This window comes from Neurospora tetraspora, assembly GCF_033439725.1.
Source record: "Neurospora tetraspora strain CBS 560.94 chromosome Unknown B0H65scaffold_7, whole genome shotgun sequence".
Taxonomy (NCBI): Eukaryota; Fungi; Ascomycota; class Sordariomycetes; order Sordariales; family Sordariaceae; genus Neurospora; species Neurospora tetraspora.
Genome location: NW_026944389.1, coordinates 799,857 through 811,024, shown reverse-complemented (window position 1 = coordinate 811,024; position 11,168 = coordinate 799,857). Strand labels below are relative to the sequence as shown.

General features: G+C 55.8%; 4 protein-coding genes across 4 annotated transcripts; 1 reads left to right on the top strand and 3 right to left on the bottom strand.

The window, feature by feature from the left end:
• Positions 1–508: 508 nt before the first annotated feature.
• On the bottom strand, positions 509–2,885 carry B0H65DRAFT_579728 (peptidase S8/S53 domain-containing protein). Its single transcript, XM_062830776.1, has one exon. It carries the CDS (start codon positions 2,726–2,728, stop codon positions 542–544), a length of 2,187 nt encoding a protein of 728 aa, XP_062678247.1. The 5' UTR covers positions 2,729–2,885; the 3' UTR covers positions 509–541.
• Positions 2,886–3,408: 523 nt separating this feature from the next.
• Positions 3,409–5,293, bottom strand: B0H65DRAFT_283643 (Cation/H+ exchanger). Its single transcript, XM_062822913.1, has 2 exons — positions 4,634–5,293; positions 3,409–4,566 (listed from the first exon to the last, which is right to left on the bottom strand). Exons 1-2 carry the CDS (start codon positions 5,067–5,069, stop codon positions 3,461–3,463), a joined length of 1,542 nt encoding a protein of 513 aa, XP_062678246.1. The 5' UTR covers positions 5,070–5,293; the 3' UTR covers positions 3,409–3,460.
• Positions 5,294–5,738: 445 nt separating this feature from the next.
• B0H65DRAFT_283612 (uncharacterized protein) lies at positions 5,739–6,629 on the bottom strand. Its single transcript, XM_062822912.1, has one exon. The coding sequence runs from the start codon at positions 6,485–6,487 to the stop codon at positions 5,852–5,854; it is 636 nt and encodes a 211-aa protein (XP_062678245.1). The 5' UTR covers positions 6,488–6,629; the 3' UTR covers positions 5,739–5,851.
• Positions 6,630–6,771: 142 nt separating this feature from the next.
• On the top strand, positions 6,772–10,866 carry B0H65DRAFT_432581 (uncharacterized protein; the record flags this gene model as incomplete). The annotated part of the gene is made up of 5 exons (XM_062825013.1): positions 6,772–7,011; positions 7,828–9,300; positions 9,529–9,759; positions 9,799–9,969; positions 10,075–10,866. 5 exons carry the CDS (start codon positions 6,772–6,774, stop codon positions 10,864–10,866), a joined length of 2,907 nt encoding a protein of 968 aa, XP_062678244.1.
• Positions 10,867–11,168: the final 302 nt, after the last annotated feature.

Genomic DNA, 11,168 nt, shown 5'->3' with positions numbered 1-11,168 from the left:
CACTTGGTGAGGACAGGAGTAGAAACGAGGAAGACACGGAGGAGAATAGAGTCGAGGTTGTGCAGTTGAGAGGCTAGTGTAATGATCGCCAGGCACGACCTGCTGAGGGGGGAGTGATGGATGGATCATGGAAGTGGCGGGGCGAGAGCTCCGCACGCGTGACGCGGGCCGTTGATGTGGCGGGGAAGGTGGGGCACGGTACGGCCCGGTCGTGCCTGCCCCTCATCCGTCTTCCGGCCCCGCCCAGCCGCAGCTCTCCACACAACCACCGACAGCACCAACAGCACCAAAATAACCAAGTGCGCAAAGGAAAGATATGCGTGCGGGTAGAATTTGTCTAGAGCTATGCTCGGTCCTTGAAATCCAGTTGCGCGGCCTTTCGGGTGTCGAAACACCATCGAAATATCTGGACGGTGTGGTTTTTGCCGGGGATGCTTTGGATGTCAGGGAACTCCCTGGCGATGTGGTCTTATGAGTAAACCGAACATGGACAGTCCAATACCGCTCGCTTTGGCTAGAAAAGGTCGCGGTATGGTTCCCTTTACCCACCGCCCAAAACCCTCAACATATCCTGAAAGTCACCAGGAACTCCCAGCCCCGTAACTGGATCCCAGCCCCCCTTCGCCTCCCATCCCCCCACTATCACGTTCCCACTCCGGTCCCCTTCTCCTATTCCTTCTCCCTCTCCCACTCCGGCTTCCCCTTCCCATTCCCATTCCTCGCCGTCTTCATCTCCTTCCCCTTGATTCCCATCCCCGCCACCCTCTTCCGTCGAATTCCCCTGCCTCTTCTCCATCCCATAGTGCCTTCGGCCTTCCCCCTTCGCCTTCCCCTTTCCCTTATCTTTCCCCTCCTCCATCACATCCCCAGGAAAAACACACCCCTCACTCCGTCCCTCTTCCACATCCCTGAGCACCCCCCTCACCCTTTGGTCCAAGTACAAATACCCGTTCAGCCACCCCAAGCTCCTCTTTCCTTGTCTCAAGCGTTGATCATTAACCAGCGCCACCATGGCCGCCACCACCGGCGTTGACGCACTCGTCCCGCGTACTTCCACTATCTCTCCGCGGTGCATGATCTGGAAGCCTGAGCCGATGGCAGCAATGTCGGGAGTTCCGCGCCCGTTGTGGGAGAAGTAGACTCCTTTTTGATCACGGGGCTGGCTTGGTTGACCCGGTTTGCTTGATTGAGAGCGGAGAAGGCTGGAGACGTAAGGGTCCACTGCCGCTCGCTGCCAGAGAGGTCGATCAAAGTACTCGCTGAAGCCACCGCTGGAAAACTCAGCGCCGGTTAGATTTAGGGCCGTGTTATCAGTTGCTCCCACGCTGGTAACCCAGGGACAGGAGGCAGGAAAGGTAGGGACGAAAGCTCTTCTACCTGATCCATCGTTTTTGATGCAACTGTCGCCGCCTCCGGCCGAGAAGCCTATTCCCGCGGCACCGCCGTCGCCGGTTGCCACCAGCACTGTTGTTCCGCGCGCTGCCAAGGCAACGAAGAGGTCGCATACTCTGTGAGCGTATTTTCGCGGGACGGATTGTTCGTCGTCTGCATAGCTGATGCTTAGCACATGCGGGATCTGCGTATCAGGCAAGGCCAGCAAGGCTTGCAAGAACTCGAGGAAGGGCTCGTTATTCGCTCTAGGATCGTTCGCAGGGAGGGGACGCCCAGCCGAATCGAGTTTTGTCCCGCGCCCGCCGGTGGCGTAGTAAATCACTTGCGTAGGATGACCCAGACTGAGAGCGTATTGTACGTCAAGGTTGGCTTCGAGGCTGGAGAGGGCGGGGTCGGTGGGATGCGGGTCCCAGGGGGTGGCGTTGTTGAGGAGGGTTATGGTGATGTTGTAGGGGGGCTCGGTGGTGGTGTTTGTGACGGGCGGGCGGGTTAGGCTGCCCCCGCTGCCGCCCCGGGATGGAGTGGGAGTGGGAGGGAGCAGTTCGGGAGCGTAGGTGGTTAGGAAGGAGGTCACGTCGCGGTGGGTGATATATTGTTCCAGAAAACCGGCGATGCCGAACCGCACAGGAGAGGGAGAGCGAGAGCGGGGAGGGTGAGTGTAGGTGAGGTTGTAGAGTTTGCGGATGCAGCCAGGGAAGGTGCCGGTCCAGCAAGGAGGGGCAAAGAAGCCCTCCCGGGCGGACAGTTCGGGTTGAGTTGGCTGGCGACGGCCGAGGCGGAGGGTACTATCATTGCGGTTGCGAGGAGGCGTGAAGTGTGTAAGCGGGTGGACGAAGTCGATGTCGTCGTTGAGCCACTTGGGGATGGTGTAAGAACGGGCACGAAGGATTCGGGTGCTGGGATCGCCGTTGTACGAGTAGTAGGTTAGGTCGGCTTCAAAGAGCGCCTTGACGGTAGCAGCTGTAGCGTCAAAGGTGATCCAGCTGTTCTCCGCCTTGTAGCTTTTGATGCCGTGGGACTGTAGCCAACGGCCTACCTCTGTGACTGACTTTCGGTCTGGCTGACGGTGTTTGTCGACTTCTTCCTTTGTGAGGTGGCGGCTGTTGGGGTCGTTGTCAGATGTAGACTGCTGCAGGAGGCGTCTTTTCAGCTCTTCTATCCCGGCTTCTTTCAGCGCAATGGACAGTTGTATCTGATCGGAATCGGTGGCATGGTGATCGAGCTTCCACCCTGCCGGTAGGTGGCCCGCATCTTCGAGAACGATTGTTAAGGCAGTGGCAAACGAAGAGAGAAGAGCAAAGAGGCCGAGAAGGGCCCAAATGTGAAACTGGAACATCGTAACTAGAGAGGAAGGAGGAGAAGCAGACAGTGATCATGCAAGCATCCGCCGTACCACGATGATAGCACCACTGGCGTTATTCAACAACACGCAGATGGTGTTGCCGGTTTATATGCCCGGCGCATGAACACTTGGCCAGACTACGAAGGCGGCGACTGCGCCCGTGTTGAACCCGAATGGTTCGTGACGTAGGGTCCAACGATGTTGAGGTCTGTCAACAAAAGGGTTCCATGGACACGGTATGCGTGGTGGACATGGTGGCTTCCCCGCGTCGACTTGTACCTGGATCCAAGGAAGATTCGGCCGTCGCTCATGATCGGAACACGCTCCCGAAATCTTGGCGGTCAAAAATCGTACATGGAGGCTCAATGTTTCTAAACTTGGAAAAGCAATATACTGGAGCTGCTACCGTTGGGACGGTAATATGTAGGTGCTTCGTAGTGTGGTGCCAAGAGTCGAGCCGAATTTGTGAGCCGCGGGCCCTGAATTCAGCCGCGAAGGCCTGTATGGGAGCATTGGTGGGCATATTGACAGTTATAGGGCAGGGGATCCCGAGAAGTCGTCCTCGGAAGAAGGAAGTTTGCCTCTTGATACAGTGCAAGAAGATTGCAGATCAAAGAAAGTAAGACGACAAGCTTCCAGACCCTTAATAGAGTCGTAGGTCCTTGGTATCCAGCTGACACTTGACAGTCGCAAAGGAACGCTGACAGAAGTAATGCGTCGGAACGGCTAGGGCGCCACGGTACCAGTACCCTCGGATACCACCTCAGGCTTCCTATTGACTTCGCCTCCAGCGTTTTTTGCTTGTATCCCCCACCGCTGATCCTCCGCAACCGCGCTTCCGAATCGGTTCAAGAGTGTTCCGACGGATACTGGGCCGATGACCGTATTGAGCACGATGGCCCAGACTGCAATGACAAAGGCCTTCCGTGACAGATACGGTGTCTCATTCAAGCCGATCTGAATGATGAGAAGACCTATCTCGCCGCGCGCGACCATGGCAGTACCAAGGAAGGCTGCTGGGGCCCAGTTTCGTTTTGCCGGGGGTGTCGAAAGCGCTTTCTCTGAGGGATCCGGCTTCTTATTTGCGATGAGATCCCACAGTGGAATCACTAGGCCGACAACCAACTTGCCAAGAACCATCATGATAGTGAAGACGATGCCCTTCCAGATGACCTCGCCTGTCCAAAGCTCGATGAAGGGGATGGAGAAGCCAATGCTGGCGAAGAAGCATGGTTGAAGGATGAAGCGCTGCGCATCTTGGATGTATCGCGCAAAAGTGTCGCCGAATGTTGGCCTCTTCTGTTTCGCATCGTCATCAAGGTCGATGGTGTCGCTTGGTTCGTCGGGGTGGACATGCTGCTTGCTAGGTAGGCTCGACACAACTGTCCCGGCCAGGAATGCACCGAACAGGACGCTTGCGCCGGCATACGCAGCAATGGCCAGGAACGCACAAAGGACCAACACTATCAGGGCCATGTTGGCGACGTGTCCGAACTTTCGGAAGAATCGTGTCTCAACAGCCGGTAAGCGGAACAGGGGGCCGAGGACGAACTTGGCTGCGAGAGGCGTCAGGATGGCCATGAGCCCACTGGCCAGGATAGGCCGCCCTATGACCCAGCCCAGGTTCGCATTTTCGATGTCGCGCAGCTGGGAGATAACACTGACGAGGACCAGACCGCAGACATCGTCGAGAATGGCTGCGCTGATGAGGACGGTGCCGACGCGGGTTTGGGCGAAGTCGTGCTTTGACGAAGCGCTGTTGATGACGACGAAGGTGGTCCCTATGGAGGTGGAGCAGAGGGCAGTGCCGACGATGAAGGCTTCGAGGGGGCCTATGTGTTGAATGTCAGTACGCGTTCGCGATGAAAGAAGCCAAAGAGATGACAGAGGGAAACAGACCATAGCCAAAGCCAGCATAGAACAGGGCAAACGTCAGGGCAATCGGGGTGAGCACACCAAGAAGCGCCGCGCTGGTGCTGAGGAACAAGTTCTGCCAAAGAAGGTCCAGACGAATAGTCAAGCCACCTTCAAAGATGATGATAATGAGGCCAATGTAGCCCAAGGCAAGAAAGGTTTCCTGCCATTCCAGGGCCAGGATGTTGCCAATGGGGACGCCGTAGATGAGGCCAACAATGATTTGGCCAATGAGCCCCGCACGGAGCACCTTGTCGGCCACCCATTCGGACACGGCAAGAAAGAAGAAGAAAGAGATTAACGTCAAGATGCTGACGACTGGAAGAGAAGGAGGAATCAGCTGGTCGTTCCTTGTTGAGGAGGGAGCGAGTGACAAGCGATAACGAACTGTCTGGTTCATGATATTCGAGGAAGGCGCCATTTCCTTCGGCGCCCATGATTTGGGGCGTGTCGCAACCAGGACTCCACCTTGGCCAATGGTGCGCAGCGCGGGGAAAGCGCTGCTGTCTTTTGCGACGGTAAGGTTGGAGTAATTGAGTGAGAATCAAAGCAGTGAGAGGCAAGAGCAATCGCGCGAAGCACCAGATGGATGTTCTCTTGGGTCGTGACTGAAAAGGGGAATTTCAATCGATGACGATGTTGTTCTTTCCTCCAGTTCTGTCACAGCGCAATCAAGAGGTCAGTGTCTGCAGTCTTGGCGGTCTAGGCGCTGTATTCTTGGCGGAGAGGTCTGTGCCTTCCCGCAAGCACGGGCCACACAACCGCGAAAAGACATGGCCGAGTCGACGTCGCCAGACTCAAGAGATTCCCAGCACTGCAAAAATGCCTTAACGGCAGACGACCCAAGCCGACTACTCCGATCCGCCAACTGCTCTCGTCACAATTCGCATATACAAGCCCTTTTACACTTTTCTGAGTCCTGCTTCCTCGTCCTCATCATTGAGCGCAGAGGGTGTGCTGACCACTCCAGGCCGTAGCATGCTGCTGTTTGTCACTGTCGCTCGCGCTGGCGCTGGCGGGGGCTGTCAGTCTCTGCCGCTGTCACTCCAGGCCCCAGGGCTCGAGCACTCTCATCACTCCCGGGTTAGGGTTGGCTGTTTGTGCAACATGAACAACATCAACAAAGACACTCTCCCGTGACGGTCCCATTCCATGCACTAAGAGGATCATTGTGCCGAAGAATGCTTCCCGGGTGGTCAAACATTATTCTACTTCAATGTTTTCCCGCCTTGGGCCCGTAGCCGTTAGGCTTACCAGCGTCATCATCCGCACTGTCAGCTCTTCATCTTCCCCAGCCAGAGTCCGAGTCCAGTAAGGAGCGTGACCTCCCTGGCTCAAGTTCTCACGTACGGCAGTCGTGGCCGAGCCTACTCCAAAGTGCTGTATGTATTCCATTTCAGTCGGGCGGGAACTCAACTCTCTCTCATCGGCTGTTCTTCTTGGCAAGCATCCAATTAAGCCAAGTCCCCATGCTTCGTGTTGCCTTCTTTCACGACTCTTCATTTTTGCTAGTGAGCTCAAGTGGCGGACTTCGGCTGACATCTTTTGGATGAAACTTTGCCATATTGCACCAAGCCTTCGTGCTGCTGTTCTAGCCCGTGGAGGAATGATCGGTCTCGTCACCATGGTTGCACAAACCATCCTAGACCGCCGCGATACCGGGTGGCCTTTGTCATCAACAAAACAATAAGCCGCCCCTCCGAAACTCAGTGCTGGGTTCTCTTTATCTCGAAATAGCCTCCAACTTAAGGCAACGGGATATGCTTTCACCTCAATTTGCAACTCTTTCGCCATGATGCCCAGCGTATCGCCTGCCTGGATCGGCACAGTCCCTCCCATGCCATGAGTCCTAGTGTGCTTCAGAAACCTCAATGGGCTATTCAACCCCTATGGAAAGAAAAGGGTCATGGGCTCGATCGTGTTCAGTCGTCGGAAAGTCCGTATTTAAACCACTTGGTAAGTGATCCTCCACCCTCCGCTTCATTCCTCCGTCTCTCTCTCTGAGATATTCCCATGACCCGTCCCCTTAGCACGTCCCCTTATACCCGTTCCCCTACTAAGCACAACAGAAACACCATACACTCATACCTGGGGCATAGACAAACCCCCAACAGACCTTCGGCATGAAGCTGGTCTTCACGCTCGCGGCCTCCGCCCTCCTGGCGACGGTCCCCATCACCGCCTCCCCCATCATCCCCAATACTTTCACCAACACCGCGGTCGGCAAGAAGGACACCGTCATCGTTAGTGCCGCAACCGTCTCCAACATCATCCATCCCACCACTACGATTGTTGGTCTTCGACCTGAGGTGTCAGCGGCTGCTAACGAGTCCGATCATACCACGTCTGACTCTGAAGACGGTGTCTCTGACGATGATGCCTCTGACGATGAGAGTACCAGCTCCCATCTGACTACCCGCCAAGATGGCACCTGCTCCGGCAACTCCGGCCGTCTCTGCGTCGAAGAGGACAAATGTCTCTGCGCAGAATGCAAGAGTGGTTCGTATTCTGAGGACTGCAAGTTCACAGCCATTACCCCTGATAAGCCCAAGGCCAAGAGGAGCGTGATCCCTCCCTTAGCGGCCAACATCGTTCGTGCGGCGAACCACGACTACGACTCACGACACAAGGACAAGCGGACCGAAACGCCGCATAGAAAGGAGGATCTATCGGATGGCTCCTCCTCTTCCGAGTCTCACTTGAACTTCCTCACCCGCCGTATACGTCCCCTCCCTGAAGGGTACCACTGCCCTCACAAAAGTTTCTTTTTCGGCTGCAAGGATGACAAGCCTAATGAGTGCGCCTGCTATTGGCGTACAATGTGGAGTGCCCAAGCTGAGAGGGAAATCCCTGTTCGTGACAGCGACGGCACACCTTTGAAACGCTCTCTTGATGGGCCATCCACTTCTACCCCCATCCGTGCGGTTCTTGTCGAGGATGAGGATGACTTCACCGTCTCCGAAGAAGAATTCCACCTTCTTCCAAGGGACATATTCCGCCGCATGATTGCCGACGACTTGCACTGTGCCACGCCAAATGCGGCGATGAGGTGTAGTCTCACGACGGAGGTGTGTAGCTGCTGGAAGGACGGCATGAAGCTCGATGAGCAGCCGGTTAATGGGGGCTCGGACTGGAGTTGGGAGAAGCAGAGGGATGAGCAGAAGGCGGCGGAGCAGAAGGGGAAGGCCGAAGAAGAGAAGGCAAAGAACGGCGCCAAACGCTCCCTCTCTCCCCCTTCCGCCTCCGCCTCCGGTCTCGACGGCGACTATGACTTCCTCCCCGTCCACTCTCTCCCCCGCCGCAGCTCCCACACCGCCGAGTTCTGGAAGTCTCATCTCCCTTCCCATCTCCCTCCCACTTCTCACAACCGCCGCGGTCCCCAGTCACACACCGGCGACTACTGGAACCACCACCCCCCAGCCAGTTCGCCCAACCGCCGCGCCCCTGGGCCCCAAGAGCTGAGTCAAGATGACATGAACAAGGCAATGTTCGACTTCCATTCCGTCTCCGATGTTGCCCAACGTCGCTCCAATTCCCGCTTCGATGCTTTTATGCTATTACCCAGTTACCACTGCCCCAACAAAGGGTCCCTAGTCACCTGCAAAGATTATAACTACTACGATTGTCCTGAGGATACGTTGTGGTGTCGCCATTGGGATAAGAACCAAAAGAATGCTAATGGCCGCTTTGGAGTTTGGGTTGGGGATACGGAGAAGCCGATCAAGAAGACCAAGCGAGGTCTTGACGTTGACGTTCAACGCCGCAGCCCCGGCCACCCAGGCATCAAATGCACCAAGACTCATGAATTCCCCTTCTGCAACGATATCCGCAACATTACCATCGAGACATGCAGCTGCGCCTCATACCAAAAGAATGCCACGACGGGCTTCCACTATTTGAAGATCATGGGGCCGGCGGAAAAGGATGATTCCGACGCCCCCAAACATAAGCGAGACCTGTCCGACGGCGTCGACGACTCTCCTGACGCTGTTGACTCTAGCTCGTATCATCTCGCCAGGGACGGCAAGAAGCGCGACAGCATCGAGGACATCAACGCTTTTGACTCTGGCTCGTATGGCTCGTATCTGCCCGCAGACGTTGATGACCACAACAGCATGCCTATTGCCCGTCGCGCGGATACGTCCAACTTTTTAGATTACCACTGCTCCAACTCGGACTGGGTCGTACGGTGCGGTCGCAATAGAAACAAGCCCAAAGAATGCAGATGCTACGGGTGGAGATGGGACGGTAAGAAGGCCCACTTGGATGACATGGACGAGGCGATCAAGAATAAGAAGCGCGATGTTTCCGCAGGGGAAGATGAGGCAGACTTGGTCCCTCTCAGTGAACTCAGCGGAGATCTTCTTACCCGCAAATTAGCTTCAACCTACTACTGCACCGACCCCAGAGCAAAGATCATGTGCGAGCAGTCCAAAAGTACTGAATGCTGGTGTTACACCGACGAGACGGAGCAGACCGGGACTGGAGAATCAGTGACGACGATGGTGAAGGGCGATAAGCCTGTTCAGGACTCCGGCTCCAACTCAGACAACGAGGACAGTGATGGCAGCGAGGATAAGGAGAAGGAAGAAGACGAGAAGCCAGCGGACAAGAGAGACGTCACCTCCGACTCTGACTCCCAAGCCACGAACGTTTACAACATCATATCCCCCACTGTGGGCCGCCGGAACGACGGCCCAACAGGTGGCCCAGGATACTACTGCGCAAACAAGGAAGCCAAAATGGTATGTATTGCCGAAGATTTTTGTGGCTGCATGGTCAAGGGTGAGAACGGAAAGCCAGTAAACGGTGGTTGGCCAATCAAGGATGGTGAGAAGCCGAAACGCCGCGATCCTGATTCTGATTCTGTCGAGCCCGAGTCCGACTTCGAGTCCGACTTCGAGACCAAGTTCAGGAGGGCCAACCCGCCCCTCCAGTTTGATGTCGCCGTGACGCTACCTGCGGAGGTAGTCAAGGCTTTGGGCCCCCGCAAGCGGGATTTCCTTCCTGGCAATGACACGGAAGATGGGAAGAAGAGAGATGTGGAGGTCAAGATGGAGGTGGAGGAGCACCTGCCCGAGGCCAGCGTTCTTGAACGGGACGCCAACGGTGTCGCACCAGCCATGGAAAAGCGCAAGTTGAACGTGCAGAACGACCACGACCATGAGCTCTTTGCTCGCGGCAACAACGGGTTCGGCACCCGAAAAGTCGAATGCAAGGAGACGGGCATGATCGCCGGCTTTTGTCTCATCAACGGCTACTGCTACTGCCTCCAGTGCCGGCGCTGGCCAGACAACTGCAACTTTGCGCAGAGGGATGGCGTCGGCGACAAGAAGAGGAAGCGAGACCGTTTGGATACCATCGACGGCAGCGACGCCGAAGACGACTCCTTGATTGAGGCATCCGAAGACACTCCTGCGCATCAGAAGCGCGGCCTGACGGATTTCCTCGACAACCTCCTCAAAGCCCGCACATTTGGCAGTGAGGTGAACACCAACCCAAAACCACAGAATATGCCCAACTATGTTATGCACATCTACAGCCAAGTGATAGCAAACAACAAAAAAATCCAACTTACCTGCCGTAACTCGGTGGGCGGGTTGTGCTTCGAAGAAGGCTGCTTCTGTTTCCATTGCGAAATTGCTCTGAACAATTGCAGAGTCAGGAAGATCGGAGGGGGCCGTTCAAAGAGGAGGGATGACAATGGGGTTGAGCAGTTAGGTGATGATCATGATGAGCTGTTGACCATCGAGGGGGGTGATGTGGTGCATTATGATGAGAAGAGTTTGATCAACGAGAAGCGTGGTGGTGGCTCGGGTCTTCACAGAACCAGTTCGTTTGGCCATCCGCTTACGGTTGGTCGCCGGAGCCCCATTCCCATTCCCAATAACCAAGCGGTTTTGGAAAAGAGGAACAAGGGCTTCGAATGCGAGAATGCCCTGGGCGCCTTCTGCTTTGACAAAGATCAGTGTTACTGCCTTCGATGCAAGAAGTTTCCCAATGAGAGCTGCAGCTTGGACCAAAGGAAGTTCTTTACCAATTCCAAGAAGAAGCGGGACTCCGGTGCTACGGTCTCCTCGGAGGAGGATACCAAGCCGGAAGCTATCGACGTTGCCGCACCGCCAACGATTACTCCTCACACGGTTGTCAACGGGACGAAAGGAGGTGCGGGAAGGACGAAGATGAAGCCGGTGGACAAACTTAAAGCTCGTGAATAACCCAAGGTTGTGCAGGTGCCGACGAAGGGGAAGGTTGGTCGCAGCTTGAAGGAGGGGCAGGATAAGGGTACGCATCGGGTCGCTATCCCTGGCGAGAATGACGCTGATGCAGGAGCTTATGCGGGAGCTGATAAGGACCAAGGCGGTGGTGAGAAGCCCAAGAGGATGATGACGCAGAAGGAATGGGATGGCGACCACGAGGCGTATGACTGCGGGTGTCATGATGATGGGTGTTATTGCATGGTTTGTAATTCGAAGTTGAGGACTTGTAGGAAGATTGAGCAGACGGGGGTGGGGAATGA